This window comes from Elaeis guineensis, chromosome 1 (assembly GCF_000442705.2).
Source record: "Elaeis guineensis isolate ETL-2024a chromosome 1, EG11, whole genome shotgun sequence".
NCBI classification, from domain to species: domain Eukaryota; kingdom Viridiplantae; phylum Streptophyta; class Magnoliopsida; order Arecales; family Arecaceae; genus Elaeis; species Elaeis guineensis.
Window position 1 is genome coordinate 156,684,894 of NC_025993.2, and position 27,769 is coordinate 156,712,662.

The 27,769-nt window shown below is 37.4% G+C and overlaps 1 protein-coding gene across 8 annotated transcripts; it reads right to left on the reverse strand.

Annotated features, from left to right (window-relative positions):
- Positions 1-3,597: 3,597 nt before the first annotated feature.
- Positions 3,598-26,494, reverse strand: LOC105039220 (GCN5-related N-acetyltransferase 7, chloroplastic). 8 transcript variants are annotated; one of them, XM_010915296.4, is made up of 6 exons: positions 26,139-26,494; positions 23,467-23,622; positions 23,029-23,124; positions 21,070-21,190; positions 19,541-19,706; positions 3,598-3,787 (listed from the first exon to the last, which is right to left on the reverse strand). In XM_010915296.4, the coding sequence occupies exons 1-6, from the start codon at positions 26,463-26,465 to the stop codon at positions 3,637-3,639; spliced, it is 1,017 nt and encodes a 338-aa protein (XP_010913598.1). In that variant the 5' UTR covers positions 26,466-26,494; the 3' UTR covers positions 3,598-3,636. The 8 variants fall into 8 exon arrangements, with proteins under 8 accessions (XP_010913598.1, XP_010913599.1, XP_010913601.1 ...); XM_010915297.4 differs by lacking the exon at positions 3,598-3,787 and adding an exon at positions 6,312-6,634 and having other exon boundaries at positions 26,139-26,493; XM_010915299.4 differs by lacking the exon at positions 3,598-3,787 and adding an exon at positions 6,799-6,829 and having other exon boundaries at positions 26,139-26,493.
- Between the last annotated feature and the right edge of the window lie 1,275 nt (positions 26,495-27,769).

The following is a 27,769-nucleotide window of genomic DNA, read 5'->3' on the forward strand; positions in this document are numbered from 1 at the left end:
CTCACCATCATCCATGTGAACAGCTCCGATCCAATGATATTCGGACACGTGGCTAAAATCTACTAGTCAGGATCATATCGTCCGGCATCGAATTATCTTCTTGAAACGATGTCCAATGCAGACGTCTGATATCGAATTATCTTATCGACATGACAGTCCAATAATAATTTTGCAGTAATCGAAAGATAAAACAACCAAAAAATTCTCGACTAGCAGTCAAGTCGGAGCTTGAGGCAATACGTAATGAGAGACCACGTGATAATATACACGTCGGATTATCTTGGACTTGGGAGTGGAGGGCAACTGTTGGGGCAAATCAACCGACCCCCGACTCTGACTCTACATCGGCCGAATGAACATATTACGCTGGCTCACAATCGATTGACCGACCGAGAGTCGGCTATTATCGACCAACCACAGTTGACTTAATTAATTTTCGACCGAAGACTATCGGCATATTAGAGTTACCAGCCGATTGATATTCGGATTTTCTACCAACTTATCAGTATTACCGACATACAGTCGGCTTATCTACTCAACACATCCTAATCATTCTGAACGGTTATCAACTACGTGTCACGACCATTAGTGGGAATAAACAATCCACTAACTCCACAATTATAGTCCGATAATTTAGCGACATAAAAAGTGGGACTATGTGCTCGACGATTATATCAGAATCATCTATCAAAGGAGAGGTAAACGAGTAGCATGGGTAAGACAATTCTGGATCAAAATTTTGTCATTCTTAACATTTCTATTAGCTGTTTACCAACTCTCTCTCTCTGACTTAAGCATTGGAGGGTTCCCGCCGGACACAACTCCGGTCTGTGAGGATTTTGTCTTGCAGGTGCTCTCCACCGACGACAGGCGATAGGGAGTTGGCCACAATAATTTATATTTTTAATTTATGAAAATTTTGATTATAAAGGCTTTGTTCTAATCAAAAATAATTTTTGATAAATAAAACTTTCAATTAAAGAAGATATATTATAAAACTTTTATTTTTGTAGAATTCATGGGATTAGGAAAGAAGAGCAAAGTCATTTGAAATTTGTGATGCGGAATGCTTGCTTCTTTTTTTCAAAAAGATTTATAGGATTTTTATGGATTTTGGAGAGGGTTAAGTTTTCTCTCCCTTGTTGGTAGAGATTTGTAGGTCAAGGATACTCACATGCACCATGAGCCTTGAATTGCATGAAGGCTTCACATGTAAATCAGATGAGATCCGCAAAGACGTTGACGTGCATTGGTCGCGCCCTGAGAAATTATCTTTTTACCTACTTCGTAATATATGTAATACGATGGCAAGTGCAACAACTGGAACATAGCGTTCTCGTTTCGCCCAGCCCCCTTTTGCCCCTTCATCTCTCTCTCTCTCTCTATATATATATGGTGGTTATTTATTGCCATCTAGATTGAATTTTGGACTTCTCATGAAGAGTTAAGTGCTAATCAACTGAGCCAACACCTATGACCTTAAGATATTAATATGTTGGGTGATCTCCTGCATGGTTCACCTGTTGCATAAACCCAAAGTGCTCTTCAGTTACATTTCGTTCGAAAACTTCCATCGTTCATACATCTCATGGCATCCAAGTTCAGTCTTACTAACAAGGTATATACCTGGGGTTTTGACATACAGAATCAACTACGGGAAATAGAGAGTTTTTTAATCTCGAATGCAATTGATTCTCCACTAGTCACACATTTGGGAACTTGGGTTTCTTATTTGGAGGATATCTAATGAGCCTTTCTTGAAATAAATTAGTCTTCTAATGGAGAGTCTCATGTTATTTTGAAAGATTTTCTGGATGCATGGAACAATATCCAGAGGAGGGTGCCAATGGTTGAGTTGATGAAGGCGTTTAGGGCATGTTTGAATATTTTTATAAGATTGGACTGAAAATTTTATAGGATTCATGAATTGGGAGAATGATTGTGTGTGAACCAAATAATACTCGGTCCCAACCCTGTAGAAAGAAATAAAAAGTTCTCCATAGATCTTTTTTTTTTCTTTTTAGATGTAGTCTAAAGGCTAGGACTTGTGATGGGTTTGAACAGGCTTTTGAAAAATGCAAGCTAGATAGACCAATAGACTCAATTTCTATATAATTTTCAGTCCAATTTTGTACAAATATCCAAACAGCCCCTTATTGTTCTAATCTAGGTTCAATCCCAACCTTACCTTGCTTTTCTTGAGCTTCCTCCTATCATGGTTCTAAAAAATGGACCAATTTCAAGTGTGTGCAGGCAACATGGATACTCAGTCAATCACCTAATATATTGTCCCAGGCTCTATTGGTAGTCGCTATCTGCCTTTAGCCTAATCTGATGAAATAATTTATCCTTTTCATGCTTGCTTCAACTTCTCTTAGCTAAATTCTTCAATCATTGATTTAAACAAAAAGAAAAAAAGAAAAAGAAAAAGAAACTGGCATGTAACTTTACCGTAAGTGTCACATTTCTCATGAGGAACTAGTAATTGTTTGCACCTTAATTAAAGAATTCAATCAGCTTCATCATGACCTCTTCTACTTGAGACTATCTGGTTCAATTCACACCAAGGTATGTTGGAGATTTGCATTTTTTTTTTCCATGAAAGATCATTTGTATATTATTTAAGTTTCGCGAAAATATGATTAAAGATGAGATTTTTGAATGGTAGGAAGATGTAGAAATTGCAAGTAAAAGAATGATCAGGGGGAACTTCAACTAGGCCATTAAAGATCAGAAAAGGATTGTTTGTGCCAAAGCTGCTATCAACACTTTGGTAATGCGATGGTCCACACGCTATGAGGAGAACATGATGGCAAGCCTAAACGTCTAAGAATGGATAGCAACTATCGAAGCTAAAATATTGATTTGCTTTCATACTTTTTATAAATATCGAAATAGTTTAATTGCTAAAGATGATGGTTCTACTGTGACGCTCTTAATCGATTGTTCATATGAACAAAAAAAAAAAAAAAAAAAAACACAGCTATGCATGCACTTTTGTTCCCCTGTAAATGCTGTAATGTGCTTTTGAAACACAGCGCAAATAAAAGACAGATGAGGTTGTAAAGCAGCAGAGGTTGAATTAAATTAAACTACCTTTCCTGACCAATTAAACGGCATGGAAACTTCCCTCGGGAAATAAAAAATAGCCTCAGTAATTTTTTTTTTTTTTTTAACCTTTTTCCTTGGCATGGGATTCCATCATTTGCGCTTTCTTCCACTGGTGGTGAGTCGACATTGTTAATGGAGAAGTACCAGCACTTTGAAAGAATCTCACAGCCTCACTTTGAAGACACTTAATGATTAAGGTTCTGGTCATATAATTTAATAAGAAACGTGATTACACCAAGAAAATATTAAATAATGAGTTAACAAATAGGGAAAGGCTAAAGGAAGATATCCTGCCGTGATTTCCTTTGCTGAATGGGCATTGCCGAAGAATGCTTGACTTTGTTGGACTGTATTGTGCCGTAAAGCAATGGATGTTAGAAAACTAGAAGGGAGACAGCTTGCTGGAGGATTTCAGAAAACTAAAAGGGAGACAGCAAGCTAATCCCAACTTTCACCAGCTAGTGCTCAAATGCTCAGATTCAAAGAGAACATAAAGTGCTCTCTTGACAAGCGTAGCTTTCCCATTTAAATTACCAAAGTGTACTTGTCCATGAGAAACAACATTGATATCTTAATCAAAACTGTGCAACCTTTGATGACTCCAAACTTTATTAGGTGATCATCGAACATGCTCCATCCTAGTTCTTCGTGGAGTCCAGAACAACAAGGATTGCACCTAAAATACGGCAAGTATTAACAGCATATTATATATTTAAAAAAGTTTGCGGGCAAGTGAAGAGTCATAAAACACATTATAGATAACTAAAGCTTCTTGCAATCCTATGGTAAAGTGCTGTTCTAACATTATGAATTGCATGTCTCAAACATCTCTGACTTATTTGACCCATTTTTAATAGTACCATTTAACCTATTTTTTAACCAGCTGAACTCACTTAAAACTTGCTCAACCGATTTAGGATCCATTCAACATGACCTTTTTAACCTATTTAAGATCAACTCGGTCCAATTCAAATCCATTTAATCCATTTAAGATCCATTTAATCCATTTATCCTGAATCACCCTTTTATCATATCGGTTATGCTAGTCGGATTACATGTTTAATAAAAATCTTAGGTTTGAATAAATGAATAAGATTTGGGTTCACAAATTTTTGATCTGATCCATATCTATCCGACCCATATTCAAACTAACCGACTCAATTGCCACCTCTAAACGGAGTAGCCATGACACAGAATCCTTGCACCACAGGCCTCTCTAGAAAGCACCTGAGGAGGGCTAGACAGGAAATTGGTGTTACCTTGGCACTTCCACCACCCTTTAAGCCATGCGTCAAATCATCAAATCACCACCAAAATAGTGTGGAATAATCCGGCAAGGGTCCTACCATCCCCATGAGCCAGGGGAGGTCCCTTCCCTTTAACGAGCCGCGTGTTACGAATTTACGAATTTACCACCACTAAAGCTCAGCCTGACAATCCATTTGGCTCTTTCAATGGTGTCACCAATTTACCCTGGCATCTCGACCATCCTTTAAGCCATGCGTCAAATCATCCAATCTCCACCATTCATTTGGCTTTGAATGGTGTGGACTAATCCAGCAAGGATAACACCATCCCCATGAGCTAGGGGAGGTATCCCTTCCCTATAAATATACGTGTCCCTGCACTCCCTCCCTTCAAAACAAAGAGAAGCTCCTCACTCTCTTAACAACAAAGAGGAGATCAGGGAGGAAGAAAAAAGATATGGGAGGGAGAAAGGCCTCTTCCTTCTTCTGCCTCTTCTTCAAGTTCTCTGGGAGGTCGCGCTACAGGGACGTCGACGATGATGATTGGGAGCCAAGGTACACAAGAAAGATACGTCACAGTGACGAGGACCGGTGGCGATGGGTTGGCGAGCCGGACGTCGACAAGAAAGCTTCAGACTTCATTGCTCGATTCCACCAATCCCGTAACCTTGTAGCTTGAATTCCTTGTACGACTAGCTTGTTTTGCTTTCATCTTTGAATAATTAGCTCGATGCGTACCATGTAGTCCTGGTATGAGAAGAATAAGATGACTAGTCGGTTTGTAGCATATCCTAGCTCTAAATATTCTCGTATATTTGGCTTTCATTTCTCTACAAGATCTCGAAAACCATAACAGCCACTGTTATAGACGTGACGCCTACTGCTATGGTCTCCTTCAAGCAGGGCTTCATATGTCTGACTTCTTGTTCGTATAGCATCATCACCTTTTCCTTTTCTTCTTTGTAGTAAATACAAGTACCTTCTTCAATATGACATCTTAGGCGAGCATAATTATCTCATGCAACTTATTCCCCTGAACAGTGCAGAATGATCATCTTTACAACGAACCTTTTTTCTTTTTTTTGGCCTGGTGATGGTAACTAATCTATCAGTAAGCCCTTGATTTCCTCATACATCTATCTCGGTGCTACCAATATTTCTGCTTCAGCCGGTGACTTTCTTAACTTGCTTCTCTCTGATTTTAGGGCGTCCAACACAGTATCTCTTGGGCTGGTTGGAGTAAATAAAATAAGGCAGACCGCCACCTAGAATTAATGCTGTTGATCTATGAGTTGATCTCTGCCTAACTAATTTGCCCATGAAATATCACTTCTTCTCATTTCACTTGACAAATTAAGTAATACCGGTGTATATAATATAAAACACAAAACGGGGATCATGAGCATACAAAAGCATGCATGCATATCAGCATGCTCAACAGGGTTATTCTCGAGCTTCCATGAGATGAGACATGCTTGTTTTCTTTTTAAATGCCAGGGGGAAATGGTGTTTTCCCCGAGGATTCATTGGTTTTAGAAATGGTCGTGTGTACAGTGCTCTCGTGCTTTATGTACAAAAGGGAACGGCCGGGGTTCCACTACTTGACGTGACCACGTTGTTAGTGGCATGGAAAAGTGGGAGTAAAGTTTCAAACTCGTCGTCTAAAGTTGTGTGGTTGTCATTACTGCGGAGAAAAGCGACGTGTCCGCAGGACCGATACCGGGTGGCCGCTCCTCGTGCAGAACCCTCACGTTCGTTAAATCCAGCGCCCTTCGCACGTGTCCCTGACCAAACTCGCAGTTCCTTCGCCCCTGCACGTACGTCTCCCTGCTCTTCCGGCCATGTATACGCTTGTTGTGGTAAGAAATCAAAGATCTTGGATTGAACTTGCTGGGCTATGATGAGCTTGACGCTCGTTTCGTAGGGACCTCTAACTCAGAGTTAGATCAGCTATTGCCATGACTCCAATGGAAGCACTCCTGAACCAATTTATATTTCTTAAAGAACTTACACCGCTTTAGACGTTTATACATCAATATCTTCATAAAAGAAAACATGATGCATCCACAGAAAATTAAGACCATCACTTCCTCACCAGCATTCACTTCAATCTGCTCATTTTTCAGCCCTTAGCTCTATGCAGCAATCTTTTCTCCGTGGTTCTCAAGAAAAGAGGTTACGGTCTTGTATACTTGACCCACGAGCTTTGTATCCCCTTCTCCCTGTCACCGGCCTCACTTGTCACCTTGATCCTCTTTTCCTCTTGAGAATTTCGTCTATTTTCATCATAGTAATCATCGATCAACTCTTGTAGTAATTATTTTTTGTCAAAAAAAAAAAAAAAACACTTGTAGTAATTGTATTTTCCCCCACAAGAAGAGCAGTGAGGATCTCGCCACCTTAGATGAAATGATAACGCTTGCAGTACTTCAAAACAAACTACAGCTCGATAGCTTCATCTTGGTTGGAATCTACGCATGTATGAGCCAACCCTACGCATTAGCCCAAAAAACGAAGGAGAGCATATGTTTGAAATGAGTAGTTGGTGGGACAAAAGGAAATCCTCCCTTTTAACTCCAGCAACAACGTATCAATGAACCTATATTTCCAAGATTTTAGTTTAGCATGTTAAGGTTTAGACTTCAATTTGACTCTAACAGGAATTTGAGTTGGGTCAGGTTGCCCAAACATTTGGCGTGAACGTGACCCAAGTTTGAAATCGGGTCGACAATTCTAGCCCTGCCCCAACCCGATCAAGACTCTATAAATTGCAATCCTAAATATAGCTGGTTTGTGTTCTAAATATCGTATTATTATTATTATTACTACTACTACTACTACTACTACAACAACTACTACTATTATAATAACTGGTTTATGTTCTAAATATCATATTATTATTATTATTATTACTACTACTGCTGCTGCTACTGCTGCTACTGCTACTACTACTATTCCTACTACTGTTACTGACTACTACTGCTATTACTTTTGCTGCTATTACTACTGCGGCACTACTGCTGCTACTACTACTATTGCTGCCATCATTATTTTAAAAATAATGATGGGGACACCACCAGATATATCGAAAAAAAGATGCTAATTTTGGATAACCTCCTCTCATGTGGTGAAGTTGCAAGTATTAGGCAATAGCCCAGTTTGTACAAACTTTTTTTTTTTCTTTTCATATATATGGATGGTCATACCATTCTGATATGAGAGCAATTTAAAAAATCAGAGTACAAAAGATCTTGTAGGATAGTTCTCGTTTTGTCGTCAAGTCCAGTCTTCGAAATACTCCACTACATACGACGCAATCCAATCTGTTGCGCTGTTCGTCTCCCGAAAAATATGCCGCACCGCTACCATAGCAAAGAGGCAAAGTGCAATTCAGATATCAGAGAGAAGCAGATGGGCTTCCATCTATGTTGTGCTAGCACGAATCCATCCCATGATGGTAGTAGAGTCCCCCTCAATGAAAATTCTCTCTACCTGCAACTTCTACATCACAAAAATAATACCCATCTAGACGGCATGAAGCTCATCATCTGAAGTTGAAGGCTCGAAGAGATGAGAGCCTCCTATTATAGTTTTAGGTGATTAGCATGTAGATTTTTTTCATCTTATGAAATTACATAGTAGAAAGGTAAGATTAAAATTATTTTAATCTAAAGCATGCTTAGATCTAATCCTAAAATCACTTATGGATCGTTTTAAACATGCTATGAAATAAATATTTTAGATCTGAAAAAAAATCAGGGAAGGAAGAACGATTACCTTAATCGCTATCCTTTCTTCTTACTCAGATTGGATCCGATGGATGTCCAAGATTTCTATTGTAGCCGCGCAAGCGTTCGATCTCTGCTGGTATCCATACAGAGATGGTCTGATCGAAGCACTGAGGCCATCGGAATGCTAGCACCTTACAGATCTCACTCCTTGACTTGGATTCAGATCTTTTTCTACAACTCGAAGAAGAAAGCTGCAGCACAAACCCTTCGTGCTGATCTAACGGGATCTGAACAGAATGCCAAGAAGAGGAAGAAGAATCCTTCTTCTTCTCTTCCTTTCTCTCTAATCTCTCTCTCTTTCTCAGATCAAATCTAAAGAGAAGTTGGGATGTGGAGATGGAAGGAGAGGAGGAGGTGTGGAGATGTGATTAGCGGTAAGGAAAGAACCCCATCTCAAATTACCGCACGCCAACTCCCTTTTTATTTTCTTTTATCACACATAATGACCTCCCAATGCTGCCTTCCAGATAAGAATTGATCCTCTTCCTTATATGAATCGAATTCAAAAAGGAAGCAGAGTCCAAAAGGGAAGGGACAGACCCATAAAGGAGGGGCACTAACTATTGGCGCCCCTTCAGCCTTCACACATGCAAGGAAAAAAGGGTGTGCATCTTCACGCACCCCTCCCTCTTGGCAAGAAATAGGAGAGAGAATCTCAGTAAAAAGAAGATTTGGCTTCCTAATTCGATTCGATTTCAAATTAGATTTAATTCGAATCTAATTCAAATCCGATTTGAATCAAATTCAAAAAGACTGTCAATCCTAATCTAATCAGGATTGAAATTCAAGTCCAATTTGGATAATTAAAACTAAATAGTCTTAAATTAAGTCAATTTTAATTAAATTAAATTTGATTTAAATTAATTAGGACTTGATCCATAATTTAATCAGGTCAAATTGTATTTCAATACTTGTAATTAAATTTCTTATGCTAACAATTAACAGTTACTAAATTTGTAACTTTACAAATTGATCAAAATCATCAATCCAATTGATAATTTGATCATGATTCAAGCTATTGATCAGGTCGTACTTCTTTTGTGTGTAATCACTCAAGTTCTATTCTGTCTGGTAGTAAGATATACTGTGATCTCCATCACAGTATCATCAAAACTCTTTTCGATGGGCTAGAACGATTCTAACTCAATCCAACAAAAATCACTGATCCAAAAATCATCATAGTGAGTTCTCACAATCCACCAGTGATATCTAGCAGCATATAATGATAATCCAGCAAAACAGAAAAATGAATCCCTAGGTGTAGTTATCGTATGATCAAGTTCTTCTATCGAGAGTCCCGATAGGATGCAAGTCATGAAAACTCATCAAATCCTAAGCATCCGTCATATGCAAGACTTAATTAGCTTGAGTCCAATTGTGAATCTCATGAAATTTTTTTTTCATTATCATGCTGCTGTGGCAACAGATTCAAGAACTCAGCCTTGTAGGTTACATAGGACTACTCCTCAATTACTAATACCGATAGATCTCCTATAAGTGCACACACTATTCCTATAGCGAACCTATTGCAACCAACGAACACCGTAAGGCCCCGAATGGCTAGGGACCATATTTTTGTATTGTCAAACTATAGCAATCCGACTGTGAGCAGTCGAGGCACTGCAGGTCAAAAAACTACTCACACAACTACAGATCAACTCAGACCTATGTCTGGAACAAGGTCACATCTCTATGTTCTCTTCAAATCTATCAATTTTCTTATTGCACACATCCTGATGTAGACTCTCTATCATCAGTGTCAGACGTAAACTCTGAATCTGTGTATCCTTAAATCTTATAACTCAAATCCTCCTCCAAAAATCAATAACAAATCCTTAGTGCTTCTCAAGTACTTAAGGATATTTTTCACCGCTATCCAGTGTCGTACATCTAGATTCGACTAATATCTGCTCGTGACATTCACGGCAAGATTATATTAAGTCGAGTATATAGCATGATATTCATGAGGCTCTCTACAGTCGAAGCATAAGGGATCTAGTTCATAAGCTAAATCTCCTCAGATGTGTTTAAACACATCTTCTTGGAGAGATACATACCTTGCTTAAGGGATAAAAATCTTCTTTTGGAGTTTTCATGCTGAACCTCTTCAGCACCTCCTTTATGTATTTTTTCTATGAAAGGCCTAGCATCCTTTTAGATCTGTCTCTACATCCCAAAGATATAGAATACTTTCCAAGATTTTTTATAGAGAATTTCTTAGGTAATCATATTTTAACCGAAGTCAGTATGAAAACATTCTTTCCAATCAGAAGAATTTCATCCTCCCACTGACCCTAGACACTCGTTCTTGATAAAATCAAACAATTTGATCACATTGAATATTTCGACTCCGAGATGCTTGTTTCAGCCTATTGTAGTTTGTTTATCTTGTGATCTCTATCACTGAAAGCGAAATTCAAAAAATTAGCCATATAGATATCTTTCAGCCTATTGTAGTTTGCTTATCCTGTGATCTCTATCACTGAAAGTGAAACCCAAAAAATTAGCCATATAGATATCTTTCATAAGATATCCATTCAGAAAGACAGTTTTTATATCTATTATCAAATTCATCATCATGGTATACCGTAAAATCAAGTAGTGTCTGGATGGATTTTAGCATGACTACAGACAAAAAATCTCCTGATAGTCAATGCTTTTGCATTGACTATAATTTTTCATCATAAGTCTCGCTTATAGGCTTCTACCTATCCATCCGAACCTATCTTCCTTTTGTAGATCCTCAAACATCCAATAGGCACTATACCTTTTGGTAGATCTGCAAAGGTCATACTTGATTGGAATACATCAAGTCAATCTTTGACTTTATTATTTTCATCCATTTCTTGAAATCGATGTCTAACATCACCTCATGGTAGGTTTTAGTTAGGATCATCTCCATATTTCTTATTTTTCATGAGGAACATTTTCTCTACTTTTTTTGTCAGAATACCTTTTTCTCATGAGAAATATTTCCTCTACTTCTTTTGTCATAATATCTTAAGTATCTTTCAAGAAAATAGAAAATCCTACTCAATCTATGAGGTAGAAGAAGTCCTACACTAATTGACTCAGATTGAATGGATTCAGTCAAATCTTCAGCTTGTTGCTTTTCAGAGATTTTCACTTTGAGCTCAATTTTCTCCCACTATCACCATCTTGGATGAACTATTTTTCAAGAACATAGTATGATGGATCATAATCACATTATGATCCAATGGAAAGTACAATTAGTATCCTAACAACTCTTTAGGATACCTTATAAAGTGAGCCTTTATAGACTTAGCCTCTAACTTGTTTGCTTATTGTCTTTCGATATGGGCTGACATCCCCAAATCTTGAGAAGATCAAGATTCGATTTCTTACCATACCACATGTCATATGGTGTGGTAGGAACGAATTTAGAGAGAATCCCATTCAATAGATTAAAATATGTCCCTAAAGAAATAAGAGTTAGTGAGTGAGTGAACCTTATCATGGACTGGATCATATTTAATAAGATCCAATTTCTTCTATACCCATATCCAATTAGTACCTAGAAGAGTCCAACATGAGACTATGTTGTTTGTATGAGATAATTTTAAAATTTTCACTAAGGTATTCCCCTCCTAGATCCAATCGAAGAACTTTAAGAAATTTTTGAATTTATTTTCTACTTCATGTCTGAATTTTTTAAACTTTTCAAAGGCTTCAGACTTGTATCCCATACCATAAATAATCATCGATAAAAATAATAGAGTAGAAATTACCATCTCTGACCAGCACATAAAATGAGCCACACACATCAGTGTATTCTAAGGCAAGTATGTCAGTGATCCTCTCCTCATGTCCCATAAAGGATAGTTTGATCATTTTTTCTTTAAGGTAAGATTCACAAACTAGATATGACTCAGAATTCATTGAGCATAGGAGACGATCTATTTTTCAATTTGTATATCCTATCCTCTCCAAAATAATCTAATCTTAGGTACCACCTATACTTATGGTTTATCTCATACCTAGATCTCTCAAATTCTGCGGTACTCACTATTTGTTCGAATACATCAGTATGCAAACAAACAGATCTAACATACCTTCATAAGGTGTGTCACCTTTTTTTTAGGTAACTTAGATAGAAGGATAATTCCTCTTCGAGTGGCCATCAGTACCGTAGTAGAAAAATTTTCTCTTGCCTAACGCCTTCTCTTTGATAAAATCCTTCTTTGACTCATGCTCCCGTGGATCTTTTGTTCCAACAGACTCTCTTTTGGAATCAGATGATATTCTACAGCAAGAATATAGTCCCTTGAATTTTTCAAGGTCTCCTAAGTGATCACCAACATGTTCAGCAATTTCTATAATGTGCTATTATTCTTATTCATATGATAGTTTACAATAAAATGACCAAATAAATTATTAAGAGACTGCTGCATCAAATGCACATGTAGCTCCTTATGTATGATAATTTCGAGCTTCTCAAGCCCTTTTAGGTCCTTAATCATTGACAAACAATGATCATGGACAGACTGTCCAAGCGCAGTTTGACTCTGTTCACTATACAACTTTTACAGATGAGTTATCATAGCTCTGAAGTCTTGATGCCCTCGTGCTAGGCCTTGAGGCCAAGATATAATACCTAACCTAATTGCCGTCATCTGTCCATTTATAAGCGTCGAATGTTTCAACGATTGGACGGTTTGGTAACATTAGAGAATCTTGGTCTAGAATATACCCTAATCTTTTCTAAATTCAAAACTATTCTGAAGTTTCTAAGCCAATCGGTTATAGTTCATCCCAGTCAATCGATTGAACCCTACAATTTGGGCTAAAGGATTTGAAGCTGAGTTATGAACTGAAGAGAGAAGAGAATTCTTATTAGATATTTGTACTTAATCATTACTTGTTTTAGAAACTTTAAGAAATAAATTAGACTCCCACTATTCTCATGGATCTCTCACACTCCTTCATGGAGATGTGAAAACCCCTATGCGACTAGGGTACCTAGTGGGTATTGCGGTCCCATCGACATGCGTATACCTCATTGTTTAACACATAAGCAAAGCCATCATTGGATCTCTCACCGTGCCTGATTATTGGGTCCAACCCCATCATTACCTAGCAACATCTCATATTAATAAGGTGATTGCGTCTTTTTGATGTAATTGAACTACTGTAATCAACCGACAACAACCAATACTAGTAAGACACCCACACTCCTACAACGATAGAAGGCCTGAGACTTAATATTTGTAGGAAGATTTTGATTTAGGTCTCTTCTACATAGTCACATATATCTCATGTAAATGACGGGTCTGGTTCGTCAGCACATCTCATGTCTGACTAATTCAAGTCAGCACATCTCATGTCTGATTAATCTGATTTAGGTCAGCACATCTCATATCTGATTAATCTGATTTAGTTCAGCATATCTCATATTCGATTAATTTAGTTTAGACCAGCACAATCTCATGTCTGACCAATTTAGGCGACATAGGTGAACACGAATGACTAAGCAACTTTATTCAAAATTTAATCGATTAAGTTGGCCAAATAAGTGAGATCGATGGGAGGATCCGTCGATGCTTGTCTTAGACACCATCAAAATGATCAAGTAAGGATGCTCCTAATTAAAAACTACCAGTCGAGACTTGTCTTAGACATCAATTGATCAATTAAAATTGAATGGATCAACCTAGCTACTCGGATTCGATCTACTGTGCCAAATTAGATCTTGAGTTAATCAACTCACATCAAAATATAAATCGATATGACCAACTACAGCTAAGCTCGATGTTGAGCTCCTTTGACCTAATCCTAATCAACTATTAATTAGGTTCGATCAACTGCTTAAAATCAACAAGGGTTCTAATATGATCTAATAAAAAATTTTAATTGTAGTCCAATCATTAGACCTAATTGTTCTACCCATACCATCATGCTTAATTTAAAAATCAAATTCTAAAAATATTTTTTAGATTATGTTTAAGTGCAAAAATTAATAACTTATGATCTTGAAATAATTTCATATCTAAACTTAATGTCATATGTCACATATATGGATGTTTTAGATCTAAAAATTAACTATCACATATATGAAAATTCAGATCTAAAACCAACTAAGCACATATCACATACATACAAATCAGATCTAAATTAATGATTAATATAATTTGAAAATATTTTTTAAAAATCTCATTCGCATCATACTAGGACAACTTTTACATTATAAGAAGTAAACTTTATATCAGGACAATTTTATAGCAATCCGATACGAACCTTAATTATTTTAATTTTAGATCTAATAAAGAACATGACATATCTCATATATCAATTTTCAGATCTAAAGTTTATTGATTAACTTATTTTCAAAATTATTTTTAAAATCAATCAATCTGATGCTAGGATAGCTTTTGTAGTATAAAGAGTAAAGCATATACCATGATAACTTTATTTCAGTACAAAGTTGACTTTCATCAATTTTACTTTCAGATCTGAAAGAAAATCAGATCTGAAACTTATTTCATGCATGTTAGAAATCGTGGCTTTGATACCATTATTGTAGTTCTAGGTGATTCGCATGTGAATTTTTTTATCTTATGAAATTATACAGCAGAAAGGTAAGATTAAAACTATTTTAATCTAAAGCATATTTGAATCTAATCCTAAAATCACTTATGGATCGTTTTAAACATATTATGAATAAATATTTTAAATCTAAAAATAAAATCAGAAAAGAAAGAATGATTACCTTAATCGCTATCCTTTCTTCTTATTCAGATCGGATCCCATAGATGTCCGAGGTTTCTGTCGTAGCTACATAAATGTCCAATTTCTGCTGGTATCTATACGAAGATAGTCTGATCGAAGCACCGAGGTCACTGAAGTACTAACACTTTGTAGGCCTCACTCTTTAGCTTAGATCTGAATCTTCTTCTAGAACTCGAAGAAGAAGGCCGCAGCATGAACCCTTTGCGCTGATCTAACAGGATCTGAACAGGATGCTAAGAAGAGGAAGAAGAACCCTTCTTCTTCTCTTCCTCTTTCTCTCTCTCTCAGATCAGATCTAAGGGAAGTTGGGACGTGGAGATGGAAAAAGGAGAGGCGTGGAGATGTGATTAGTGGCAAGGAAAGAACCCCATCTCAAATTACCACATGCAAACTCCATTTTTATTTTCTTTTGTCGCACACAATGACCTCCCAATGCCCCCTTTCAAATAAGAATTGATCCTCTTTCTTATTTGAATCAAATTTAAAAAGGAAGCATAGTCCAAAAGGGAAAGAAGAGACCCAGAGAGGAGGGACGCCAACTATTGGCACCCTTTCAACCTTCATGCATGCAAGGAACCCAGCTCAGCTCCACCGAGCCAAAAAAAAAAAATCGTCAGAGGTGAACAATAGAGTATAACCAAGAGGCTTCGTTGTCTGTAAAGAACCTAAGGGAAGACTATGCTTCGAAGTTCATTGAGAGTTTTTTTTAAGAACATTTGACCTTACCCCTTCTATTGAGCCATGTTTAGGTGGAATCGACAAGATTGAATCAAGGCCTGCCTGGCCACCGCTGGGGGGACAACCAGACCAACCAATAGGGTTTCTTTCTGAAGTTTCCTCTTGAGGCCCTTAAATCATTGAATTCATAGGCATAGGGGGGATGAGCCAACCAAGGTCTTCTATATTGTACTTCGAAATTTCGATTATGTCGATTCTGCTGCTTTCCCATGAAATCCAAAGTATGCTAAGTTGGCCCTTTTTCGTATCGCACGCATCTTCCACACTATCTTCTTCTGCCAACCCAACCCCAACTCTTACTGGGGGCTTCTTTAGAAGGCAGCAACCAAGACTGAAGTAAGGTTCTGAACGACCTCAAACAAGACAGAAGCGAAGGACAATGAAGACAGACGATCGAAGTGATTCCAGCATATGCCCGCCTTAATTGTGGCTTATCTAAAAAATTGATGACTGCATCTTATCTTGCGGTGCTTCATCCTTCCAAGCAAGCCCGTGCTCGGGAGAAAGGGGGCACATCATCACACGCCCCTCCCTCTTTCTGACGAGAAATAGGAGAGAGAATCTCAATAAAAAAAGAATTTGGCTTTCTAATTCGATTGGATTTTAAATTGAATTTAATTCGAATCTAATTCGAACTCAATTTGAATTCAATTCGATTTGAATCAAATTCAAAAAAACTGTCAATTAGGATTGAAATCTAAATCCAACTTAGATAATTAAATCTAATTAGCCTTAAACTAAGTCAAGTCCAATTAAAATTAAATCTGATTTAAATTAATTAAAATTTGATCCATAATTTAATCAGACCCAATTGTATTGCAACACTTGCAATTAAATTCCTTATGCTAATAATTAGCAGTTATTAAATTTATAATTTTTACAAATTGATCCAAATCATCAATCCAATTGATAATTTGATCATAATCCAGGCTATTGATCAGGTCATACTCCTTTTGTATGTGATTCCTCAGGTTCTATTCTATTTGGTACTGAGATATACCGTGATCTCCATCACAGTATCATCGAAACTCTTTTCAATGAGCTGCAACGATTCCAACTCAACCTAACAAATATCGTTGATCTAAAAATGATCCTAATGAATTCTCACAATTTACCAGTGACATCTACTAGCATGTAGTGACAATCCAGCAGAACAAAAAATAAATCTCTAAATATAATTATCGTGTGATCAAGTACTTCCATCGAGAGTCCTGACAGGATGCAGGTCATGAAAATTCATCAAACCCTAAGCATCCGTCATATACAAGACTTAATTAGCTTGAGTCCAATCGTGAATCTTATGAAAATTTTTTTCCATTATTATACTGTTATGGTCATAGACTTAAGAACTCAGCCTCTTAGATCGCATAGGACTACTTCTCAACTATTAAGACCGATAGATCTCCTATAAGTGCACACCTTACTCCTACAGTGAACCTACCGCAGCCAACGAATATCCAAGATCCCGAATAGCTAGAGATCATGTTTATGTGTTGTCAAACTACAGCAACCCACTGTGAGCAGTCGAGGAACTGTAGATCAAAGAACTACTTACACAACTACAGCATCGAGATAGTCACTAACGAGTGAGTAGACATCTAAATGACTTCTCGTTCTTGATCACGCTTAGTACCATTGTTCTCTAACAACTACTTGCACTCTCGCTCCGGTGTCTCTATACTGAAGACTTGAGACTTGTCTATCCGAAAGGAAAGCAATCCATGCGCCGATCTTGACGGATCAATCACCGTCATCGTGATGATTAAATAATCGAGAGCAATTCAAGAATTAATCTATAATGACACATATCTCAAATTCTCAACTCTTAAGAATATGTGTCATTGACCATCAACTCTTTGGATAATTCTAGGACACATTACTCTAGAATGAAAATAATTATCCACATTATTAATTTCAATAAATCAAATATAAAAATATATCTTAAAATTAATACAATGTGTCAGCCAATAATTAACTTTCTACGTCATATATCCAACACCTCCAACCACTAGCAACTTGGCATCTGGATCTCGGATGACAAATCCTGCACCACCCTTCTCATCCCTGATACTGCCATCAAATTTCACCTTGACAAACCCCGAAAGAAGGGTTCCCATGAAATAAAAATGATCCTTCGAATTATCGTCGAAGCAGTAAGAAAGTCCCAATGAATAGAGGCATCAAGAGATGGACCAGCAGCATCAAAATGACTGTACTCTATAACTAAATAGATAGCTTTCTCCAGTACCCGATGTGTAGAAACCACCTCACCCTCGTAGACCAAATTATTTCTGAAAAGTCAGATCTGGTAGACTATGTAAACCATCCTATCCCTCCAAGTAGAAGTCATCTTGTCAACTATAATCTTGTCAACTATACTCTGACAAATCGCACCCAAAAAAAACTCTAGCCAATGACCCTCGATCGTCTACTAAGGTTGGTCGTCCATTCTCCTCTAAATCAATTTAGTTCCAATGCAGAAGGACATACTCTATCGACTCATCTTTCAGTTCGCAGATCGGACACGAAATCGACAGTTTCATATCTCTATCTCTAAAAAGCATACATGTCAGATTCCGGTCTCATGCAATTTTTTTTTATATGCAGTTTGCATAGAACTTTCGGATCGAACCCATGACTAAGAATTGGAGTCAGATCTTACCAATGCAAAATAAATGACGGTGTATCTATATAATTTCAAACAACCGAGAAAGATAACCTATTCTTTCTTCATATCTTGTTTAGGGCTCGTGCTGAGCTGAGTTGAGATTCGCTTGGACCTGCTTGAAGTCTGAGAGTGAAGAGAGAAAATAGACTTCTACTGATTGCGATGCGATTGGCAATTAGTTAACGTCATGTCAGGACTTTAAACACCCACTCAAGATGAGGCGCCGACAAACATAAGCTTGCCCATACCTGCGTTCCCGAGTACTCAAAACGGCACGCCATATCGTCCATCGAGTGGATTTAGTAGCCAAGTGAAGTACATTGAACGCAAATTGACATGCCAGTATCCCTATCCCTATGAAGTACACAGCTAAAACTGCACCTGACATATCACCTGCTTCTCAAGTCTGAGTGAAAGAGAAGAAATGAAAGAAACATCGGAGTCCTCTTGGAGGGAGGTGAACCAAGCTTCAGTTCAGGTACAAGTCAATAGAATCTTCCCAATCAAAGGCTATAGCCAATTTAAAAATGAGAAGCCTCGACACATGGACCCTAATGGGTAACTTGAAGCGTTGCAACAAAAATCTAGTAGTGCAAGGAAATAATTAGTTTTAAAGAAAGCTAGAGATAATGCATTAATGCCCCGTTGCACAAACATAAAGACACCATTCAATGGGTATCTGATATCACCTGAACAACCAGCCTACTTGAATAAAATAGCCTATCTAGAAAGTTTTTCCATCCTACTAGATTAGCATAACCAAATGTCAAGCTAATGCTTTCAATAGCGAACAACTCTTTCGATATGAACTACATGTTTGCTTGAATATTTAGATATTATGTTCATTCTGCTTCATTAGTGTCATCAAAAGTCACACCATAATACAATTAACAGCCACTTGATAGATACAAAATACAAGTTTATGATTGAATAATCTATCTAGGATTTTAAAAAGAAAGTTAGAATTGGAAATAGTATGTAAAAATGATTACAAGTCAATATTATTTTCAATCCGACTCAGTAATTTCTAGTTGTATAATTTACTTGACATTGTTTTGTTTTATAGAAAGGAAATAGATGAACATTGATGGAGCATATAAGTAGTGTAAGCATCAAGTATACATAAAAGATATACACATGAATGCGTGAGTCAAGCTTGTCATTATCCGAGCTTCAAAACCAACTAAATTACTCAGGAATCAAAACCAAAGATGGTTACATCCAATGAATTTACTTACAGGTTGTTTTGTGTAAGATCAGCCCAAAGAAGAAATCGTCTAGGGCGACCCAAAAATCTTGCTTGCCAAGCAGGTTCTTCATTTTCATAAACAAAACCGCTTTTCTGGTACAACTTTTGAGCAGCTTCATTGTCGACAGCAACATGAACATATAGATCACTTATGCCTGAAATGTGTAGAACATCAGTTGCAAGAACAGGAAACACTATGAGAGATTTTAGAAGCTAAATTCAACTACAATTATAATGCATGGGCATTGCACTGAATTTAAGCTAGACAATTAGATACAACTAGAGTCATGCACTATCTTTTCTTTAAGTTTTGATTAGTAATCATGAAACTGTAAGATTTAGGATACCGGCGAGAAGCATTGTGCACTTTTCCCAAGGTAAATGAAGAGAACTCGTGTTTCAAAAGTCCAATCTTTTCCAAGACAAAGCAATGGAATTTGCTCTAATCACGAGCTTAAATCAAACAGAAGATTTTACCTTGAATTTCTCAATAATCATCTCCACTCTTAACTGGTTTCTATGAAGTAGAAAGAAAGTTGCCACATGGAAAAAGCGTATAATTTTTTAAAAAATTGTATCTGCTGTGTCCCAGGAGGCATAACTTGATGGCTATCTGTTCATTCTTCTTGTATCAGACCTACTTTAAACTAATGAAATTATCCTTACCATGATGCAACAAATGCTATACATTTAGCTAAACCTTAAGGGAGGAGTCCAACTAGGACTTCGTTTTGAATTAGTCTAGTTTTAAGGTGGTCCTCCTCAAATTTTATAATTTTATGTTTCTGAAAGATGTCTTACCTACTGTTTGAAATTGGAGGAAAAAGCTTTGGTCTTATAAGAACAAGTTACAGAGGGTTTAGGTTGCAAGTTAACTTAAATGCACATGATTTTCACAAGCAAAGAAGTTGCACTGAGAATTGTTTTGGTGTCTTCTTTCACCAGGTCTTTGAATAATAGCAGCTGTGATAGTATTCTGCTTATATAGATCAGATACGAACAATAAATTTGTCGCCTGTCAGGGGTTAAGTGGTAACTAAACATCTCACTTTAATTCTACTTCCATGAATCAGCATCCTAGAAACACTCTCCATGCAGCTGACAGCATAGCTATGGAAACCAAGGGTACCTCTGACTAGAGCCCTAAGCAATGATAGATTACCATGATGGCTAAAAAAATGAATATAGGATAAATATGCCAAAACAATTACAACGAGCAACATCATGAAAATGGTAATTTGATATCCAGCTGCTCTTAAAATTCATAAAATTTATGACAATACATGTTGTTAATCAAACTCTCCAAGATATTGTCTAATCATTTTTATGCTCGAGTCTGATCTCAAAAGAACTACGACTAAAATGATCCTAGGTAAGCAATTTCTCATTCTCGAAGAGTTCTGCAAAGCAATCAAGGAAACAAATGTATTGTTTTATCCGCGTTTATAATGGCAATTGAAATGATGTAGTAAATATGAAAATTCTGGACCAAGATGTATCAAAAGAAGAGATAATTACCCCATTCACGAGCAACTTTCTTAGACTTGGAAACTAATGCATAGCCCAAACCATTTCTCTGCAACTCCTTAGCGACACATACATTGCTCAGATATGCCCTCATGATGTCAGATCCAAGTACCTGTCAAATTGTTTCACTTGTAAACATCTAGAACTAAAATTCTATGAGAAACTAATTAGAAAAATCATAGCAAACAATAAGAAGTTGCCAGTCTAAATGCAATTATAGCCTTTGAGAAAAACACATGATGTTTCTTTTTTACTTAAGCTTATAAGGTCATAATGAATATGTAGATAACAAATTGAAAAGGCAAGCCATCAAATATATGAAAAGAAAGATGATGTTTTGATGCTTAGTTCCACCATATTTTTATATTTATATTGATCAATACTCCCATACGTATAAATATAAGCATGTGTTTGTGTGTGTTTGTCTGTGAGAGAGAGAGAGAGGAGAGGGGGATAAGGATTAGTCTTCATAGGCAATGAACAGCATAGCATGGAAGGTCATTTTGCTGCTAACAAAACCACAGAACTAAAAAATCAGTTGCTATGAAATTCCAAGCCAAGTAGTCAAGAGTACAACCTTAAGAAGCTTGTTTCACTAACATATCGGAGCATGTACTAATTATGCGCAAGTTACCAAACTTCTGCTTATATGTATTACTAGGAAAAACCCAATTATTGATGACATAGGCCTATCCGGGATGCAAGAGATTGCATATGATATAAAGCCTTTAATTGGACACTGGACATTTAGACAGTGCCCAAGCCAGGCTAATTTTCAGAGGTTCTAGTAAGCCCCAAAGGAGGAGTTGATCAGCTAGGTGAGAGAGAATATATCAACTTGGATGATAAGATACGAGCCTAAGGGTGAATGTAATTGTTAAGTTTGTTTCTTATCTTGTTTGAAAAGAGACTAGCAAATTTAGTTAAGACCCCTAGAGCATCCAGCTATGGGAACATAATAAACAAGAAAAGGAGGCCATGAGAAGGATAGACTGAAATAGAATTGGCCTTGTTGCTAACCCCGGCTTTCTTTTTCAATTTTTGAAGGTAGTAGCCATTTTTTCTCAAGTTACCCTTACAGCTGGTTTCTTTAGGGTTTAAAGTTTACCAGGGCAAGTCAACCTTATTGGAAAAGAATCATGGAAGGGGTTAATGAATAGTGTAAGAATTAGATGGACAGTCAATACTTGTATTTGATCCCATAGAAGGTCCAAGTATATAACGTGAGTACGGAATGTATGTAATTGATAAGGGGCATGGGCATGTCTAGAAATACTAGATGAAAGGACAAGAGATAGTTGAGAACAGATTTTTTGATGTAAGATAGTGAAGAACAGGTTAAAATGGTGTATGCAGATACAACAAGAATACCAAGAGGCCCAAATGAACAGAGGGGAAAAGATTTGTATTGACATGTCAGATCAAAGATTAAAGGATGCTTAGATGTAAATTAGTTCACAGTTAGACAATATGATCCCCATGATGGCTGGTAAATGGCTCACAAGTTGGTTATGCACATCATGAAGCTGGAGAAGATGAGGCTTGTGCAGCATGTTAGGCAGATAATTAGGGCAAAAAGGTCACCTAGCATCTTAATTAGAAGCTAAGTTGCTGAAGCTCTGCATCACACGAACTCCAAATTTGATCAAGAAAAAGATTTGGTTCTTCAAATGTTAGCATATATTGCTATCCAAATCTTGTAGTGCTTCCAATTCAGAGGGCCCCCTTTTTGAGAACAAGCATTCCCATGATCAACCCCATCATATATTTGGTAAAATTATCTACAGTTATGTAATATACGAGCAGTTCAAACCATTAAATTAGAGATGAATCTGGTGGCAAAATTTTTAAAAATAATTCATGAATATACAGACATCCTCCTTTATGACAGAATATGAGCTCAATATTAGTATAATAAATACATAGATATAAATTTGCAAGCACCCATACCTCAGGCCTCTTTCCAGTCAACTCGTCTGTGAGCCTAAGACATTGATTAAGATCTAAGGTCCCAACCACTACTCGTTCCTCTCCATTATTAGAAAACTGCATATTTAGATGATTTCAAAGTCAATCATCCATAAATGACAAAACAACAGTAATAACTCTTCATTTTTCTTTTACATTGTGAAAAGGTGTTGGCAACCCAGCGGACTTAACTATGTACAGGTCCCTGATTCCTGTAGGATAACAAATGTAAAAAAGCAGGAACTAACCAAAAAGACATTTTATTAACAGAGAATCCTAGAAATAAAAATGATAAAAATTGATTCCTCCCACATCCAATGCTTTCACATATTTTAGTAATTAATGATGGAAACCGTATTAACATCTAGTCATCAATGACAGAATTTCATTGTAACTTTAAATTCATTGTGATTTTTATACCTTACATGCAGAGCATAATTCATCTGCAGAGGCTAAGAATGGTGATATTGGCAGTGTGGCATTTATGCAGGAAACTCTTTTAAGTCCTATCCTTTTCCCAGCAATGCGATCTTTCAATGCTTCAAATTCCCTCTCCGTCAAGTACCTTGTATAATCCTAATAGAACTTGACAATAAATAAATACCATCAGTACCATATATAAGTGAATGCTGGAAAACTGCAAATCCAAGAAAGCAATGCCCTATTTGTGAAGAAACCAGGTTATAATGTAGCCCTGCAAAAAGATGTGGACTAGTCCCTCCCATGAAAGTAAGACTTCATCATGTAAATGTCAACAAAGCAAGTTTACACACTATCCCAAAATCTATGCATAAAAGCACAAGCACATATAAGCAGATGGATCAAAATCACCCAAGACTTTTCCCATAAATAGGGGTTCTGCTATGGAGCATAACTTTAAGTTAAGAAGGTAAAATTAAGAAGGATCGATGGACAATTAGCAGATTTTTACAGCCAGCCATTGATCTGATGTCAACTCTTAGAATTCTTACAAATGAATGACCACAGGAAGTTACATACAATGAATCGTTATTGGCTTTAGTCCTTAGAGGAAAACACGATCATACAATTGAAACTCACTTTCTAAACCAGAAGCCTCTAAACCTATATTAACAATGCATATATGTTCAAAATGCAGATAACAAGATAAATTCAGATTAAAATGAGCTATTTCCTGACCATTTTAAGTAATATCAAAATATGAACATGTTAAAAGAGGAACATGTTTTATTCTAGCTCTTGGGCCTATAACATGTGTCTCGAGAATAAATTCATTTCTTTTACTGAATTGCCAAGGCCCCTTTTTTTTAGATTCTATCCAAGTAAAAAGGAAACCTAGGAGTGTCATTTCCCTTCTCATATAAGCTTTAAGAGTGATGACAGAAAGATAGGATTCCAATCAATATGTCTTCTAGTTTTTATGGTAAACATCTATCGTGCCCAGAGTTGCCTTGTCTAGGAATATAAAAATAAATTCAAAGGGTTGATATCAGGTTTCTAGTCATCACTAAAATGTTGCTAACTTATGATGGTTCATATCTTAATTCATAAAGCAGGGCCAGCTTGGATGAGACAAAGATTGATGTTTAAGGACAGCATTTATCTTTTATTTTCATGAAATCGAAATATTTCAACTGGTAGTAGTTCTAAGCATTCTAAAAATCCTCAAAATGGTAGAAGATAGTGTAAACAATACCCTATCAATATTATCATCAATTGTCAGCTAACATTGCAAGCATACTATCATTTCTAAAGGTGCACATTAAACATTTAAAATAATAAAAGTATGTGGAAGGAGGGGTGGTTTAGGGTGCAAGGATTTCATTTTTTATAATCAATAGAATCAAATATAGAGCATAAGTCCAAATTTAGAATTTTCACTGAAGAATTAACAGAGTGATCCGAGGTAAACCAAAGCCAATCCACTATCACTAGGTGCTCATTCCAAATAAATAAATTGGGCAAGAGGGCTCTCACATAAAATTCCATAAGGGCAGTCAATAGGTAGATAGACCTACCTTTTTGGTCATATAGTGAAAGATTATAAAATCAAGAGTCCCCCTTTCTGTGATGCACTATTATCAAAACAGTGAAATATTGAATCTAATTTTTGACTTGTTAGTTATGGTCATGTTCATGAAACCAGAACCATTGTAGATGATCTTTAAAATTCAAATAAAACTCATTTGAAGTCGAGACGAAATTTGTTCCCCATTAAGATCCTCGGCAAGCTTGTCATCTATTTTCCTTATTCTGCATTGCAATACCTGCCTATTTAACAAATCAGTTAAACCTCTAGCAATCAAAGAAACAATTTCAAAACTCTTTGGAGACTAATGAGTTCTTATATCTTATCAGTCCATCCAATCTTACACTATATTTGGAGTACTCCAATTTTAAAGTGATGTATTGTTTCATCATCCTATAGTTAAATAATAATGAATATTGAGAGTCATTCATTTCTTTTATGGAGATTTTGGGTTGTTAAAATAAGAAGGTTGTTAAGAGGAAAAGTCTAAGATGATTAGGGAACAACATAAATTTTGGCTTTCAAATCACGTATGATTTTAGAAACATATAAAATCACAGAGTAGCGCATCCAAATGCACTCTTGGTAGATGATTTAAGTGTTAAATCACTATGAACTTTTCTCCCCTACTTATGCTACTTAAACAGAACCTTCAAGAACATGTTTGTCCACAATTAATGTCTGGTAGGTGGGTTTTGCAGGTTAAGAGATAAAGTTAACAAAAGCAAATATACCCTATCATTTAAATCCCCATTTCCCATTCTACTATAGGAAGCAGAGTGCATCCCATAAATCAAGATCATAAAACCGCCTTCAAAAATAACTTTCTTTTCCGCAAAGCTTTGTTAGATTAGGCAACTGATGCAGAACACTTCAACGGCGTTCAGCATTCATAAAGTTCTGAAAGAGATTAAAGGGGGAGGAACAACAAAAGTTCTCGAAGAACCAAAAATTTTGGAAAGATTATTGGTCGATCTTGACGACGCTCACCTCGATGCCGAGGATCAAAGGGGGAGGAACAACAAAAATTCTCGAAGAACCAAAAATTTTGGAAAGATTATTGGTCGATCTTGACGACGCTCACCTCGATGCCGCAGGACTCGGTCTTGAACTCGTAGAAGGTGCGGACCCGCAGGCGGACGGCAGCCCACAGCTCCTCCTCCAACGAGGATTCCTTCACGGAGAGGGATCCCCCATCCAGCGTGAGGGCTTCTCGCTCGCAGAGGTGCGAGGCAGTGGAGCCGGGGCGGAGCTCCCTTCTAAGCGTAGAGCATCCGAGGCTAGGGTTGGGGTTAGGGTTTGGAAAACCCCTCTGGCTCCAGCGATGGATCGAGGAAGGGTAAAGGAGATGGGCGGACGGGAGAGGTACGAGCAGGGGAGCAGCGGACTGGGAGAGGAGGGGGAGCATCATCTCTCTGTCCCGAATCCGCACTACTCCCTCGCGTCTTCCCCACCTTTATATTTCAACGTTGCAACGGTGTGCGAACTCGCGGAGGCGGTTAGGCTAATTTTGTTCGCGGATCTTTCCGATTATTAGGAGAATTTTGGACCGTCCGATATGGTGGTCTTCTAGGAGATCATTCGGGACATATCTCCGCGGGATCTTGGAACGGCATATCCTCTGCTTAGCGTGTGGTAGTTGGTGGCCGGCAACGGATAAATTTACGGATGCGGACTCAGCCGTCCAATATTTTAAGCAAGCAAGCACAGAGGATTATCTCTCTCTCCGAAACAGACATGCCTTCAAATGTGTAAGTTTGTTTTGTGACCTTGTAGATATAATGCATTACTTTCTTAGCTGTATCAATATGCTCTCCCTTGTAGATATGTGACCTTATGACAACTTAATGTGCGTCTCAATGAGCTAGAAAACATTTGAAATATATTAATCTGGCCTTCAATTTGGATCTAGCTTCACCAAACCATATTTGATGCGATCTGTAATGCCGGTCTTGCTATGGGATTCCAGATCTGAGCCCGTCATTCGATGTTTGCTTTCCACTCTGACCACAAATTAGCAGGGAATTTATTGTATCCGATAAAATGCCTTCATTATGCTGCTCGTGGAATAGCTGCGGTAGGTCTACTGGGATCATGGTCCTGGGAACCAACTTGATAATTCCGATGATAGGGGAAATTAACAATTGGTCCATCCGTTGATGACTCCTTAATTTTTAACCCATGTGGACCGATTTTATAGCATCCACTCCGGCAAATATCCTTTTAATTTTTAATCCCTGGAGGATGAAAATGCCCTCCAATTTTTTTAACCCCTTATCAGAATGATGAAGATAGAGGATAGAACTACTAGAGGGGCGAGCTTGAGCTAGGACTTGATGGAGTTGATACTTTCCTACCTCCTCCTCTGCTCGATCGTCTAGGTCGATGCTGTCTGTCGTTAGTGGTGGCGATGATGACCAACCCTACCTTCGCTGCTCATGGCACCGCTGCCCGCCGGCAATGGCCATGGTTCTTCCTCTACGACTAAAATAACGTTGTTCTTTGCAAGAACTAGGCCTTCGGCTTTGACCTAGATTCTAAAGAGTGGTCACCCTGTCCCCCTCCCCGCACCCCTTCACTGCTGCCCACATCGACTGCTTTTCTGGCACCGCCCTCTGCAACAACTCCGACGGATCGTCGTACTTTGTGTTCTGGGTGGTTGAACCCCAAACCACGAACTTCGTGGAGACCGCCATAATGTCGCATGACCACCTT